Raw genomic sequence first — 16,666 nt, forward strand, 5'->3', positions numbered from 1 at the left:
ATCTGCCTCACTACACAGGGTCTCGGGCAAGAACTCTGAAGTGTAGAGAGAAAATTATTTTTTCTTCCCTTATACCGGGATATAATCCTAAAAATAATTTGCAAACATAACTGATGCAAACAAACATTCAATTCATCTTCTGTGTTTAATTATTTGGGATATAAGATCTATTTTGGCTTTACTTTCCTATTTTTTCAAGTTTTATCTGAGCTTTTTGTTTCCTTAACTCTCTGCAGCATTGTTACTTTCTTTTTTAATAACACACATTTCCATCTCTCTCCAGACGTTGTTATGAAAACGACAAGGCAAACCACACCCTAAGAGAAAGGATTAAAAAAAATTTCACAATTTGTATCTAGAAAATGTAAAAAATTCTCAAAATTCCATAATAAGACAAACCCAATGAAAAACAGCCAAAAACATCTCAATAGGGACTTCACCAAAAAAGACATACAGAGGGCACACAGGGGCATTAAAAAAGATACTCAACAACGTACATTAAAACCACAGTGAGACACCACTGCACACCCACTAGAATGACTAAAATTGAAAAGACAGACCATTTTAAGTGTTGACAAGGGTGTGGAGCAACCCGAACTCTCCTACTCTGCTGGAGGAAATGTAAAATAGTATAACTACTATAAAAAAGTTTCCCAAGAAAGGAAAAAAAAAAATGCATACCCTATTTTATAAGTATTCCACATCCAGGTATTTATCTGAGAGAAATGAACAAATTCAGGCTCAGAGATTTATACAGAGAATGGTCTTGGCAGTTTTATTAGTAATCAGAAGCTAGAAACAACTTAAATATTTGTCTCTTCACCTAATGATGGACAAGTATGGCAGATCCATTTGATGGAATACTACTTAGCAATAAAAGGGGACAAATTATTGTTACACATAACAAGATGGATAGAATTGAAAATATTGATGCTGAGTGAAAGAACCAAAACAAAGAAAAGTATGTGCTATACATCCCGTTTACATAAAAGTCTAGAAAGTATAAACAGATCTATAATAACAAAAAGATCAGCAGTGGCCTAGAAATTCGGAGGAGTAATGGATACATTCGTTATTTTGATTGTGGTGATGCTTTCAAGGATATATTCACATATGAATACTCAAAATGCACACTTTAAATATCTGTTTATTGTATGTTAGTTATGGTTCAATAAAGCTGGAAAAAAAGTTAGGGGTGTGGTGGGCAAATTCACTTACATCATCAAAGTGGAGTGATTAAAGACTTCTGTCTTTAAAAAGAAGAGCCTGGAGGGTGAGAGAGAGAGAGCCACTTCTTCATATACTCTGGCTCTGAGATATTACAAGTCCTATGGTAAAGTATCCTATTCAGACAAGGCAGGAGGAAAGGAGTTCTATTTTTATTCTGCCATTAAGTCAACATGATTTCTAACAGCAGACAAGAGACGGAACCAAATTAAAGCTCTGCTAGTGGAAGCGAGGGTAATTTTAAGGCTGTCAAAGATCTCACATTGTGGTTTAGCAGCAATATTGAACTGTGGTTGCTACAGAGGCAATGTGGCTGCCTCTTGCAGTACAAACCTACGATGACAAACCAGCAGAGAGCAAATGCAGGAGGCCAACAGTGCTCACATGGGCGTGTCTAAAGCTTCACAGAGCAGCTCCCTGGACAGCAGGGACAGGGCTCTGCCTAAACTGGATCCCATTATTTGTTAATTGCTAACTAGATTCTCCAAAGGAAAGGATTCCCCAAGCAGGGGTTCTTGATTTGGAGTTTCTAAATTCCCCAAGAATCCAGCTGGGCATTTGGGTCTGGGGACCCTCTTAACAGTTTAAGGAACAATTTTGTGCGTGTAATGTGCTGCGGTTTCTCTGATGCTGGTAGTGGGAGGCAGGAGATGGACTTTCAGCTCCAAGGGGTCTAAGAATGCTAAAATCATGATAGTTATTTGTGCCTGAGAAAAAAGGAGAATGGGATTGATAACAGATAAAAAATTATTGATATATATTTTTTAAAGTAGGGATCTAAACCAAATAGGACAAAGCATTAACAAAGTTAGCTAATTATAGAGGGTGGGCACATGGATGTTGATATGATTTTCTGTATTTTGAAGCTCTTTCAAAAGTGAAAACTGAAATATACAAACCAGCCATGAAAGTTAAGAATCCTTGGCCCTAACATATTTAAATCGAACAAGACTGAAGCAGCATAACTTTCCCCACATTTTGATGTGCCTTAATTTAAGAAAAGCAGCAGCTCACTAAAGAAGCTCCTTGACCAGCTGAAAATGACCTCAGTTTATTTATGTAAATCGCTGGACACTGTCTCCAAACCTTAATTTCTACTTCTTTCCCTTTTTGTAAAAATTAGACAATTATCTGGCCTTTCTTCAGCTTTCAAGAATCTTACTAGTTCTCTTTCAACAATTAAAACAAGACGTCAACTTTACAAGAGATCCAAGGGGCTATCTCAAGATCTCCTGTTACAGTTTTTAAAATTTATTTGTATTTTTTAAATTGTTTTTAAGTGTAATTATTTTGAGAGAGAGAGAGAGCACAAGCAGGGGAGGAGCAGAGACGGACAGAGAAGAATCCGAAGCAGGCACCGTGCTGTCAGCACAGAGTCTGAGGCGGGGCTTGATCCCACAAACCATGAGATCGTGACCTGAGCCAAAATCAAGAGTTGGACGCTTAAGTGACTGAGCCATCCAGGCGCCCCATCTCCTGTTATAGTTTTAAGTTAACTTTCTTTTCAGAATGGAGATGCTGTAGCCATCCCATGAAGACCAGAAACGAAGAGGAGAACAGAATGCTGTGTGTTCATGTGAAAATCTCTAGTTTTTTAACTGTTTCTTTATTCATCACCCTCTAGGAGCCAATTTAGTATCTGACATGAATGCTAACTTCCCTGTTTGTGCGTCTCCATTTTCCTTATTCCTTGCTGGGTTCTCCACCAGCACTGCCTCAGTCTTGTGGCTCCTGGGCCCCTCACTGGTGTATAATCTTCCACACGTGGGCCTCGTGTTGGTCCAGATTTCTTCTCAGTCTGCTTTGGAGGAAGAATTAGGGCTAACGATATGAGAGATGAACTTATTCTCAGCTGCAGGCCCAAGAAAACTACAAATGTCCACAGCAGAGTGAAAGAACGCTGTCACAGGACTTCTGCAATTTTCAGTTATGAACTGCTATTTTTCCTATGTTTATGATAATCCCCGGGGAAGGCTTGCTCTCTTGCTATGTTTTTATTAGAAAATAACCTTCAAAGATTATGTCCAGCGTTCCAAAGAGACAAACCTAAATATAAGAACAAATAAAGGTATGATGCTAATTCATTCACATTTCCCTCAAGTCGGAACCATCAGTACCTGTCATGAGGAGGCAGAAACAACCTTGCAAAAGATGAGACAAGTTCTGCATGTTTTATACCATTTTTAACGCCATTCAGGCTTTCTTTCTATTAATGATTTCTCTTTAGCACTAGCTACCTTCACAAAATATACCTCAAAACAGCTCTGGGGAAACAAGACGTTTCTACTTCCACCATGATTCTCCGTCACAATGATGAAGACCGTATAGAAAGATGAAGTATAGAAAGTATGAAAGATGAAGAGAAACTCAGATGGCAGGCTTTTAACAGTCACCTCGACCATCCAACTTGACAACACATAAGGCTTAAGAGTCTCATTTCTCTAATAAATACAAGGAAGAACTCGTACCAGAAAACCCATCAACTAATATGAGCAGCCACAAGAGCAGCACATCTACTGCAAAGTGCAATCGCTCTTGCCTGGGCCCAGAAAAAGAAGGGAGTGGATGCTCCCGTTCTTGCTAAGCTCTGTCCTCCATAGTTAATCTCCCAAATCACACATTATGTGGGGTTTCCATGCACCAAGTGCCCTTCTTCCTCTTCCAGAAAAACCTGATGATTATCATTAGGCCCGATGCCTGATACAGTAATTAATCGGCCATAAAACTGGGGTCTCTGAATGTGTGGACTGGGAATGGCTACTACAGCTTCCCTACGTAATGTTCATGGAGGCAGTGGACCTCTTAGCCTTTTCTCGGGCAAAGAGGCCAATCATCCACCCAACCCCTAGAGGCCTTGTCTTCTTTTGCTCACCCAAACAAGATGCACATGGAGAGAAGAGGTCAGAGACAGGCGGGTGGGTATCCCTTTGGTAGATGTGACATCTGGCTCCCAGATACTGGCAAAGGGTCTAAAGTTGGCTTGAGGTGGGAGGGGACCCTCTGAGGGTTCCATTTTTCTTCCCCCCTTGGGAAAGTTTCTCAAGTGCTGGCCCCTGCCCCTCCTCATGAAGGCAAAACTCCTCTCCCAGGTATAAGCTGTCTTGTTGCTGCAGAGCATGACAGGAGACCTTCAGTCCATTAGACACCTTAAAGGCTGTTGCCTCCTTTTTATCCAGGGTGTGGCTTTGTCAGAGACATAGGTGGAGGTAGATGCCTCTGCAGTGACATTCCTGGTACATGGCTCACCACAGCAAACCCGGAAAGCACCAGCCTGAGGGCAATGTGCCTGAGGCCTGGACCTACAGGCGTGAGGTAAATGATCAGCCCCGCACAGATACAGGCATAGGTGCTACAAGACATAGGGTTTGCTCAATAAATGGAGCTAGAGAGGGGTGCCTGGGTGGCTCAGTCGGTTGGGCATCTGACTTTGGCTTGGGTCACAATTTCACGGTTCATGGATTCGAGCCCTGCGTCGGGCTCTGTGCTGACAACTCAGAGCCTAGAGCCTGCTTTGGATTCTGTGTCTCCTTGTCTCTCTGCCCTTCCCGTGCTCATGCTCTGTCTCTGCCTCAAAAATAACCAAACATTAAAAAAAAAAAAAAAAAAAAAGGGGCGCCTGGGTGGCGCAGTCGGTTAAGCGTCCGACTTCAGCCAGGTCGCGATCTCGCGGTCCGTGAGTTCGAGCCCCGCGTTGGGCTCTGGGCTGATGGCTCAGAGCCTGGAGCCTGTTTCTGATTCTGTGTCTCCCTCTCTCTCTGCCCCTCTCCCGTTCATGCTCTGTCTCTCTCTGTCCCCAAAATAAATAAACGTTGAAAAAAAAATTTTTATAAAAAAAAAAAAAAAGAGAAAAAAAGAAATGGAGCGGGGGCAAAGGGGCAAAATGAGGATCCCTCATTTAAATGAATACGAAAATCCCAGTATTTTCTTCCCTTCCAATAAATGATTAAGAGGAAAAAAAAAAGTCTGAGACAGAAAGCAATATGGGAAATGGGCACCCTGTGGGTGGAAAGCACACGTGAGCTGAGCCCCGAAGCCCGATCTTCCTGACATTCTCACGGATTCCTGACACTGTTTACCATCCGAGGAAACTCAAGTCTGGACAAAGCAGTAGTCATGCGGCTATTTACGTGGCACAGCTGGGAATCGAATGCAAAGATTCTAAACCTAAGCCTAACACTGCTTCTGCTGCAACTCCTAATTTTCTGATAGAACAAGGTTCTACATGACTAAGACTATACGATTCCACCAAGAAAAAAATGCCTTTTGGAAGCCTTGCTGGCTTCATTCTGAATACCCTGAATTTCCTGCTAATACGCATGCTCCGGACTGAACACTTTAACTCTGTTCTAACGCAGAAAGTTAGTTTGGCGGCAGAGGCTCGTGCCTTGTGAACAAGGACTGGCCAACGCGTTTTCTAGGCCCACATGAGATGATACAGTTTTCTAGTCACCGGAGTTCAGGGCTTTTGGAACACAATGTTAGTAACCCCAGAGTGCCTCCACTCACAGAAGATACACTTTCACACAGACCACACTTAACCTGGGTGAAGAATCAAAGTAATGCTCCCTCCCTAAGAGACCTAACATGTTTAACATCGGGAGGTAATTTAATTTCAAGGTGGCAGTGAAGTGCTGGAATGAGCATGGGCCTGGAAGTAGTAAGAATTGGGATTCGGTTCCAGGACTGTCCTAGTAGCTAGGTGACCTCAAGCAAGGGGCCGAACTTCTCGGGATCCTTCCTTTGCCTTGCTAGCCTCATATATTAGCGCAAGGACAAAATGAAAAATCTCAGGGCTCCACAAATGAAAGGTTTACAGTTGTCTGTGGCCTGGTGGTGATCTTTTTTTGTTTTGTTTTGTTTGTTTGTTTTGTTTTTAAGGTTTGGGAAGGAGCAGTAAGGGAATGTGGGGCATCGTCAATTCTCTTCGGAGGCTGTGTCTGACTCCTGGACAAATTCTCTCAGGGCCTGCGGCAGACCTCCCCATGGTGGGTTTTGACAGAGAGAGACACATAGCAAATACATTTCTCGGTTGCTCAGAGTTTGGCCCTTAGGATCTGTGGGGAACCTAAGTCAATACAAGCCCAAGGCTCCCATGTAGACAGTCCCTATAAGCCATGACCACTGTCCCCACCTCCCCTTCTGGAATTTTCCCTACCAGCCTTCTGTCTCAGCTCCAGGTGGGCACTCTAGGCTGACAGGAAGGTCATCAGAGGAAAGGAGGCATCATTCTCAGTGTGGTCTGAGTACTCATTCAAGGATAAGAGGCTGGTAGGTCACCTGCAGCACAGGTGAAATTTCTCCTTAACTCGTCATGGAGGCCAGGGTGGCTCTTTCTGGAGCTTTCCCTGTCCTCTCAGGATGGACTGGGGTCTTCCTAACAGGACCTCCCAACGTTGTTTCAGTGGTGGCTTTGCCTGTCCCACCCTCTGGCATGCTATTCTTGCCTCTTTGGTGCCAAGAGACAGCCTGACTCTCCTGGATGCTAACTGCAGCTTCTTCTAGAGCCTTCTTTCATCTCGATGTGCTGAAGCAGTGTGATGCTGGGCACTTGCTAGCTCCATCCACCCCCAGTCTCCCAAGTGGAGCCCGCACAGCGCTCTACGAGGTACTTTCCTGAGGAAAGGATGGTCTGCATCTGAACAAGCTCTTCCCCCGTCCTGGCCCGGCCCACGCCCCTCCTCACCACCAAGACGTGCTCGAGAAGGTCCAGGTAGCCAAGGGTGCACTCCGTCCCGTATCGCAAGGCTCTCGTGCGCACCTCCTCGCTGACATCAGGGTGAAAGGATGCTTGCTGGGGAGAGAAAGGAATGTGGACATCTTAAACAGGAAGAGCCAGCTGGTGAGTGGACCAAGGAGTAAGAGGGGAGGGGAAGGCACCTGCCTAGCAGTGCTGACCAGCCCTGCACCCCAGAGGGAGGAGACCTTGATTCTGGAATTCCCTCTGCCTTGCCCTCAGCGACCTCCCTGAGAAGCCTTCCGTGACTCCCTGGATAGAGAAGGTGGCCTACCTCCGTGTTCTCCTGTTAACCTCACACCTGTGTCCATGGCAGGTTCTCTCACCACATTTTGTGTCTTGCCTTTTTCAGTGCCCTGGAGCCAGACAGAAGCACCTGAGTCCTGTCCCTCCTCCCATCCTTTCTCCCTGTCCCCTTCTATTGCATTGTAAGAAATTCCACGTGCACTAAGAAGCCCAGGAAAGGGTCATGATTAGGGCTTACAGCAGGACATGTGCTGCCTGTCCCAGGGTGTGCCTGCCTTTCTCCAGCAGGAAGGGGAGGGGGCGGTTCCTGAAGCCCCTCTCTGTTCACAGGCTGATCACGCTCAGGCCCTCACTCCGTGGCCTGACCATGCTGCACTCACAATGTCTCCTCTGGCTCTTGGGAAACTTCAGATGGTAAGCTCCCCACTCCCCTCAGAGGGGCCGTAAATAACTCATCTCACATTATGCGCGGTGAGATAAGCAAACAAGGACATATGGTTAATACAGCACCCTGTGCTTTTTCTCTTGCACTTGTGACCTGTTGGCTTCATTCAATCCTGATATAACAGATGACACGCCCATTCACAGGGTTACCAGGTTAATCACAGGTAACTGTATTTTTGAAGAAACAATAAAACAATTTTTTTTTTCAACATTTTTTTTTAATTTTTTTTTATTTTTGGGACAGAGAGAGACAGAGCATGAACGGGGGAGGGGCAGAGAGAGAGAGGGAGACACAGAATCGGAAACAGGCTCCAGGCTCTGAGCCATCAGCCCAGAGCCCGACGCGGGGCTCGAACTCACGGACCGTGAGATCGTGACCTGGCTGAAGTCGGACGCTTAACCGACTGCGCCACCCAGGCGCCCCCACAATAAAACAATTTTTAATGTTAATTTGAGAAACGCCATTTTTTATTTGCTAAATCTGGCAACCCTGCCCAGCCTTTCTTCCTTCTAAAGCCTTACCCTGGAAAGAACTTGGGGCTTACAAGAACACATTAAAAACTGCAAATACATCGCAAACCGGGACACGTATGAATCACCCCCCAAAGTGGTGGGGGATAGTGACTAGCCTTCACGTTTGTTCCGCTCAAGCCTTTCCGTCTGGGATTGGGGGATGCTGGCGGGAACACCTGTGGGTGCTCCCCTCACCCGCTCCCCCAATACACTCCAGAAAGAGTGAGGATAATCTGAGTGGCCAGGATCTATCATTACTGAGCTCAGTTTTGCCCACCTGAGGACTAACGGGCCGTGCCTTTAACCACTGCCCTGTGTCTCCAAGTGTGAGAATGGAGCCCATGTCTTGGGGAGGACACAGGCTATGATGCTACCTCTGGTATGGAGTGTGTCAGACCCCAATTTAGAGTTGTATGGGGACTGAGGGTGGGTGCTCTTGTCCAGGCAGAACTCTTTGGGAGAGCAATCTGGCACGAATTAAAATGCCAGACCATCTGACTAATTCCACTCCTGGGAGACGTGCCTAAGGAAATTATTCAAAGCATGGAAAAAACAGGTATGACCAAAGATGTTCCTGGCGGTACGGTTTATGCATTATTTAAAAATGCAGACAACTGAAATTTCTGGTAAGAGGGTAAAATTATATCCATTGACAGAGTATTTGTGGTCATTAAAGAGTCAGTTATAAGGACTCAGAGCACCAGAGACCAGAGCCAGACGACATTAGCTGTAATAGTTGATTGTATTGTATATAGTGCAGACATACGCACATGTAAGTAAGACGAGAAACAGACACAAGAATTAACTCAGGGTGTGGGGCAGCCCTTGTCGCCACCTGAGCATTTAGTGTAATCCTCCTTTTCTGAGAAAATGAGCCAGGATGTAACTTCCTGCGCTTCCCTTTTTGCCCCAGCCACCCTGCTCGGCCCCAAAGGCAGTGCTCCAACATGCCAAGTTGGCCTTCTGGCTGGATATAAGGGCTTCTTCTTGATCCACTGCTTGGCCTCCCTGGTTTTCTATATACTCCTTATTGCACGTCCTTTCTGGCAAGCTGCCTCATTTCCTTGCTGCACTAAGTCTGCTAAATAAGTGCTCTCCTAACAGAAGTCTCAGAGCTCAGCACTGACACTTGTCATCCAAGTCTGGCTTTGAGGTATGAAGCTCCGGCTGTTATTTTGTCCTGCAAAGTCAGGGTGGCCTGATCCGGGGGCAGGAAGACAGAGAGGAGCAGAGGCTGTGCAAATGGCACCTGTCCTTATCCTCCTCCCCCGAGAACAGGGGTATGTGTGTCAGAAAGGGACTTGAAAATCGAGCCGCCTTCCCTTTCCCCCTTAATCTATTTCCCCTTTTCATTTCAGGTCTATAACACGGAGACAAAGCACTTGTCACTCAACAACCTCAGCGTCCTTAAGAGAGGAAACAGCTGTGTGACTATGGTCATTCCCCTTAAACTCCCCAAGCCTGTTTAATCATCCATCAACTTGGGGTAATCCCTGGTGCCCTTCCCCTCCAGGATCCAATGACAGAATATGCATGCCAGCCTTCCCTGCATGTCATGGTGGCATTCAGACCTTACCTTGCTAGAAAAGTACTATTTTCTGATTGAGGCCATAACCCCTCTGGAAAGTTGTCACTTCTGACAGGGCAGATTCCATTAAGTACATCATAACTGCAAACACGTACGGCTTTAGGAGAGTCTAAATCCCTGGCACAGCACACATGGTCCCCCATGAAAGTGGCCCTACCACCTTCTACTGTCTTCTCCTCCCCCAACGCCCCCCTCCCCCACAGTCTCCCATGCCTGGTCCTCACACACCCATTCCTTCAGGCTGGCTGCCTCACCGTCCCTCTCCCCAGTCACCTTTCACTCATCCTACCTGCTCATTGGACCTGGCGCCAGCTCTCCCACAACTGACTTCCCCACAAAGAACGGCCCTGTCTCTTCAGACCCCAAGCTGCAACAGCTGCTTTTTCAACTTCTGTGACTCATCCCCAACCCGCTCACCATGGTGGGGGGTTATCAATCAATCTGAGCAGAAGCCAGAGTCTCTGGGACCCAGCTGTCCCCAGAAGGGTGAAGGTCTGGTGTGGGGTGCTCAAGGGGGGGGGGGGGCGTGGGAGGGCTCTTATGACTCACTTTCTTAATAGATTAAAAAAATAATAAAGTAAAGCTTGTAATGGTCAGGTCCCACCAGCGCGCTCACCAAGGATGGGCTCAGGGCAGCTACCCTGCTTGTCTAGCCAAGGATCACGAGAGTTTCTGCAAGATGTCTGGCACAGATAGCGAAAAAGGCTGTTCCCCAACATTCTGTCTTGTTCCTCTGACTCACTTCCTCCCCCAGTCATGGCAGAACCTCTCCTGGCCCAGAATGCTGACCTGCAGAGGCTGGAAAGGGGGGCAGGTACAAGTGGGATGTGTTTTTTGTGCAGAGGGCCAGGAGCCTCTTCACCTCTGTCAGAGCAGGCATCCTGCCTACTTGGCAAGAACGGAGAGGAAAAGTGGGAGGGTGAGTTAGCAGGCCGACTCCATCCCCTCTCAAACACAAAACTACCCTGGAGAGTCATTTCCCGTGGGCTCTTCACGCATTTCATCACCGAGTTTGAGGCACTGAGCTGCTCCCTCCTGCACACGGCCGGCCCCTCCCTGGCTCCAGACTAAACCAAATAGTCATGACAGGGCATCATCCGGCCACCCAAAACAACGCCAAGGCCTTTACCTTACAAGCCGTCAGCATATCTGACACAGCTTTCCGGCTCAGGTTGGCGGTGGCAATCACATCCTCCTGTCTGCATGAGTTCCCAGCGGCCACGGCTTTGGCTGTTGCCATGGTGATGCCTTTCGTCATCCTTATCGATTCTTCGGGTGATGATGTCTTTTCAGGCACCTCTTTTGACTGGAACACCTGGAAGTTGGAAATACAACAGGTGGAAAAAAAAAATGAAAGAAAAAAGACAAAGACAAAAATAATTGGTTCTTCTCTGACCAGGATGCTGCTCACGGTCTGAAAACTGAGCCAGCAACAGGAAGAAACCGTCAAATGGCAGGAAATTAGAAATTTGAGTAATACTATTCTTGCTTTCAAGATGCTAGCACGGATAAGTCTTGCACACCTGTACTCGGTATTCAAGGGAACCATATGGTGAGGGAGACAGGTCTGCAGCATTAACCTGTTCGCCTGCGGAAAGAGACCCTCGGTATCTGTAAACTCTCCGGGGGAAGGTGGTGGTGTGGCTTCCCAGTTCTTGCCCCCCTCCCTGCTGGGGCTTCGGCAGCTCCCAGAAATTCTGCAGTTCTGATGCTGGTTCCTGGGCAGGACGGACCTGGACGCATCCCTGTGAACTCCCCTTTCTTTCTTTAAGAGGGTGTGGGGTTGGGGGAAATGAAGCATTCAGTTTCTTCTATTCTTAGCTTGTCTTACAAATATAACTGCATAATTGTGTGGAGGCGTTTGTGTCGAGGGCGCCACAGTGACACTGTGAATTATTTAAAACCACACACACGCGCATGCACACACACACACATACACACACACACACCACTCTTTAGAGAAGCTGAAATAATTAACCGTGCTGAGTGAATATCCCACTTTAAAATTCCACCTGTCAGTCAAGCCAGCCATTTCTGCTTCAAGCCCATCTGTCTTGTCTCTCTAACATGAGTGATTGGTGCCAGGGGCTGTATGTTGCATGTGCATCTGTCCCCACACATGAGTACTCCTAAACCAGTTGGGGTTGCTCTGTCCTCAGCCCCAGGCAACCACCTTTCAGCCAGGTAGTTTTCCCTGAGGCAAAGGGGAGAACCCAGCCAGCATCCTTGCAGCCTGTTAACCAGCACCAAACATCACCAGCCCCCTAAAAATGGGCAGGTGCAATTAAGCTACCCAGGACCATGCCTGAACGCTCAAGGGGAACGAATACCACATGTATGGAACCCTTTGCATTAATGTGGCCCTTTGGCACATGCTCCTTTGGAAACTTCCCACGTCCGCGGACACACACAACCTCTGTCAATTCCACACCACACTGGCAGACTTCGGTTGACCGTGGATAATGTCCCAGGAAAGCTCCCAGTTTCAAATCTCTTCCATTGCCACCATTAGCCCCACCCACACCTATCAGAATACAGACCCGGACTTTTGATAGGAAACATACAGCCCACAGAGGCAGGTGAGCGTCAGGAGGCAGGGCTTAGCGACACCACCTGCAATTTTCAGTTTTTTCTTTGTGCAAGAACTGGGTTTAACACCAAGCAAGACTGGCTTAATTAAAAACAGGACAAGAGAACCCAAGGCTCAATCACCAGCAAAACCCAACAGAATTGCTGCTTTATACTGCTGATCCGCAGGGGCCTTTGGCCTTCCCAGGTGACTCTCTAAAGACGCAGAGTAGCTGGAAGCAAAAGCAGGTCCCCTGCTCCCCGCACAGAGAAACTGAATCTGTGATCAGACCTCTAGTTAGAAAGAAATCTGTTTGAAACCCTCATTTTCAGCATATTTCTATTTCTAGGGATTAGGGTGAGTCAATCCACAGCCATCACAGGATCAAAAGAACAGGAGAGAATATCCATATCACAGGAACACCGGGACACCCTCACTATACAATGCGGGAACACGGCAAGAAAGAACACGCGGTCAATTTCTTGGAGATCAGAGGGACCACGCACAGAAAGATGCTGAATTTTACAGGCCAGTATCTCAGGTAAAGGCACTCGGGTTTTTCTAACAGGGCACCTCACCCTCTAAAATCCGTATGTGGGCGGCCGTGTGAGCTGATGCTAACGGCACTGGGAATCAAGAGGTGCTGGGTGGGCCTACATGCCATACGCATCATTTAAGCTCAAGGTGACAGCCAACACCCGTACCGAGTTTTCCCTTTGCCGGCAATCTTCTGTAATGCTTTAGTTTCAGTTCCAGTTTTAGTGGAACTAAACCTGAACAGTCCTAAGTGACACATTTTAATTGATTTCTTAATTACAACTTGATTGTAGACAAACGCTGACGAGGTCAGTTACACCCGGGGCCTCAATTATGCAAAGCTGCCGGCAGGCAGGTGAGTGGGCCTCCCGGGCTCAGGTGCCCCAGGTAAAACCTCTTTATGCTACAAATCACTGAGATGTCTGGGGGGGGGGGGGGAGGGGGGGAGGGGCGGGGTGTCAGCTCTTGCACGTGGATGCCCGAGGGAGGTGACTGCTGGCTCCTTACCGTGAGCTCCTGTTTCATGTATTCGATTGTGGCCTCGAGCGCCCGTGTGCCCCGGGTGGCCTCGTCCTCCACTGCCTTTACAGTCTTGAGGAGGGAGGTGACATTGGTCACCATCACCTGCATAGGAAGGAGAGGCCGAGAGAAAATGAGGAGCACCCTGAGGTCTACTCCCCGCTCCTTTCAGTTCTGGCTCTGATGCCGGGAGGACAAAACGCTGCTAAGCAAGGAAGGCGCTCAGATGCATACGTTCCCATTATTCTCGGGTGTGCTTCTCTCATTCTGCACCGCCCGCCACGCCTGTCCCTGCTTGGCACCCCCGCTCTACCTTGGCGGCCCCCTTGAGCTGGTACATGGAGGGGTCATCGGCAGGCTTGCTGGCGGCCCCCTTGGTAGCACCTATCAGATCTGAAAGGGCCTTGGCCACGTCTTTGATGGCATTGATCAACACCACCTGAAAGAAAGCAGACAGCCCAGGTGAGCAGCCCCAGCGGTCCCCTGCGGGCAAGACCAAGAGCACACGGCCCGAGGGCCAGGTGCGGGCATCCGGGAGGCCAGTCTCTATCTCGGCAGCTCCACAACCTGCAGCAAGGCAGACTCCCCAGGAGCCACCCCTGAAGATGCTGACGCAGGAGTCTCCCCGAGGGAGGCTGACGCTGAGCCGGAGGACAGACCCCACACACACCCAGCACGTTTGGACATCTCCCAGCCAGCAGTTGTGACGACAAGTTGCCTAGGAAAGGAGGCGACCAGCTAAGCAGACGCCTGAGAGGCAACGCTACTCACCCGCACCCTGCACTGGTAACCCCAAACGTGGAGAACAAAACGCAAGCCTCGTACCCTGGCCTCCAAAGCGTCCGTGGCATCCTGCCTGCGTCTCCAGCTTTGGTTCGTACGATTCTGTGACTCACTCAACATGCTACGGGCATACGGTCTATCTTCCCCAGGACAGATCCCCCTCGTTCCTCCTTCAGGGCCTCTGCTCTTGCTCTCCTCATTACTCACGTCTCAGCTCACACATCGGGCCCTTCGAGACCTTTCCTGACCACTCCCCATCCCCCACCCCCCACCTGAAATTCCAGCAGCGCGTCCTTATTTACAGCATGTATCAGTATGTGGAATTATTGTCTTCTCCCCGCACTTGGATGTGAGCTCCAGGCGGGCCAGCCTGGACTTGTGTGTGTTGTGTTTTGCGCTCGGCACGGGGCCTGGCCTGTAGCAGGCACTCAGTAAATACTCACGGAGTGACTGCATGGATAGGTGTGCACCCTAATTACACCGGACAGCATGTGGTATCTTCCCTCTCGTGACTCAACAGAGAACACAGGCCACCTTTACAGTGTGTGTGTGTTGGACCTGGGGTCCGAAGCACCAGCCATACTTAGGAAAGACGTGACACTGAATGCATAACACGAGTCTTCTTAGCTCCTGCTGCTGTAATCGCCACAACTTCCCTTTACTTGAGGGCAGTGTTCCAAGCGCTGAGCCATGTGCGCTACCCATGCCCTCACTTAATCCTCACCCCTGCTGTTTCAAGTGGGAGCTACGGTGCTCCTGTCCACACTGTCTCAGGGCCTGGGAGCGGCAGGGCTGGGATTCAGACTCTAGTCAGCATGATCCCAAGGGTTATGGTCTTAACCTTCACACTTGGATTATGCTCTAGGGCTTTGGCTCCTCATGTACAAATGGCTTTGGCAGTGCCACTGTATCTCACTGCCCAGCTGTGAGGGTGTCTGCGTAACATACATGAGAACACATCAGAAACTCTAGTGTCCCAGATGGCTGGGGAGCACAGCGACACTGTGCCTCTGCCCCTCCCACCTTTCAGGCTCCATCCGGTGCCTTCTTACCCTCAGGGTACATGGAGCCTCTGGCAACCTCTGAAACCACGGGGCAGAAGGGGTCGGCTCCTGAGGAAGGGCTGACGCGTGTGGACCTCACTCACACTGATTCTGGTCATCACAGCGGGGGGGGGCAGCCAGGGAAGAACAAGGGACAGCGAGCCAAGTTTGCTGTTAACACCCAGCATGCACCGTCCCATCCCTGGTCACTGGGCATCTGACTGGTGAGTAGGCACATTTTTCTGAAAGGATATTTTCCACTAGAGATCTCATTAGCAGTTGGGGCTCTAGGACATCTACTAGACCATTTGGGAGTGAAGACTAAATAATTCGATACATTTCCGTGTGTTCAAAGACTTAAATGCTCCCCAGCCTGTTCACTCTTCCTAAGGCTGAGCCAGGCTCGGAGAGTGTGGATTCCAACCTCACTGAGCGTTTTCAAGCTTTTCCTTCCTCCACTGGGTAAGAACAATACCACAGGTAGGCATGTCTGTGAATGCTTCAAATTCCAAGGGGCAGCCAATCGGAGCTCAGATGTTATCAGAGAGAAATCCAGCAGGAGGAGTAAAATGGCCACACGTGGAACGTGGAACGTTTCCTCATGGAGCTCTGCTCCACTGGAGGATGTCGGGCAGGGAAGGGTCATGGTCACATGCGAGCAAAGCTGACGGCCTTGTGTTAACCACAACAGTAGCTGTCGTCAACAGGGGCACTGGATGGTAGGCGGCTTCCAATCCAGTTTTGTCCACGTGGACCAAATAGACGAGCTAACTGAGAGTGGTTTAAGCAGTGAACATGGAGGTGTTTGCCATCTGATGGTGCTGGGATGGAGCAGAGGGGTTTTCGGTTCTGCCCTTGGGAACGGCTAGAGTCCATTACTGGTGGCCCTGGTTGGCTACTGGTTCAGTAACAGCTAAGGAGACATTTGCTGAGTATCCACCTTGCGCTGGAGCGGTGGTGGGTACGTGGCTCTCCGAGGTTAGCGAACTGTGGGTGCTGTCCCTCACCTGGACCACCAGGCCGAGGACGAAGGAGCAGGCAGACGGCGCTAAATCAAAGCGTGGTTACAGGAGCACAGAGCCCTTCCCAGCCCAGAGCTCGTCCCTCCCCGTCCCTCCAGAGCCAGGCTTCTCAAGGGGTGTCCATACATGCTGGCTTCCTTCCTTTCCCTCACCGGGCCACTCCACACAAATGGCCCTCCGTGGCACGAGGGCCAGTGGCCAGCTCTCAGACCTTCACCTTCTCGACAACTCAGCCGTGCCTCCGGTGGAATGAAACACGCCCGCTCTTAGCATCAGGACCCCTGGCTTTCCTCCTATCCGCTGCTGCTGCTCCTCAATCTCTCTGGGCATCCCTTTCTCCTTACCACGGTCTTAAATGGTGGCTTCCTCAGCTCTGCCTTGAACCCCCCTTTTTCTCTCGCCTCATGCTCTTCCTCTCCTATGGTTGTAGTCATTGTCTGT

The 16,666-nt window shown here is 48.9% G+C and overlaps 1 protein-coding gene across 13 annotated transcripts in view; it reads right to left on the bottom strand.

Annotated features, from left to right (window-relative positions):
- TLN2 (talin 2) overlaps positions 1–16,666 on the bottom strand; it is a 437,549-nt gene that overhangs the window by 24,968 nt on the left and 395,915 nt on the right. For all 13 annotated transcript variants that reach the window (XM_045449534.1, XM_045449533.1, XM_045449530.1 and 10 more), the window contains 4 exons: positions 13,691–13,816; positions 13,366–13,482; positions 10,882–11,067; positions 6,911–7,018 (listed from right to left, as the gene is read on the bottom strand). In XM_045449534.1, coding sequence (XP_045305490.1) covers positions 6,911–7,018; positions 10,882–11,067; positions 13,366–13,482; positions 13,691–13,816 — 537 coding nt within the window. The remainder of the gene's footprint in view (positions 1–6,910; positions 7,019–10,881; positions 11,068–13,365; positions 13,483–13,690; positions 13,817–16,666) is intronic.

The sequence above is a fragment of the Leopardus geoffroyi genome, chromosome B3 (genome assembly GCF_018350155.1).
Source record: "Leopardus geoffroyi isolate Oge1 chromosome B3, O.geoffroyi_Oge1_pat1.0, whole genome shotgun sequence".
NCBI classification, from domain to species: Eukaryota; Metazoa; Chordata; class Mammalia; order Carnivora; family Felidae; genus Leopardus; species Leopardus geoffroyi.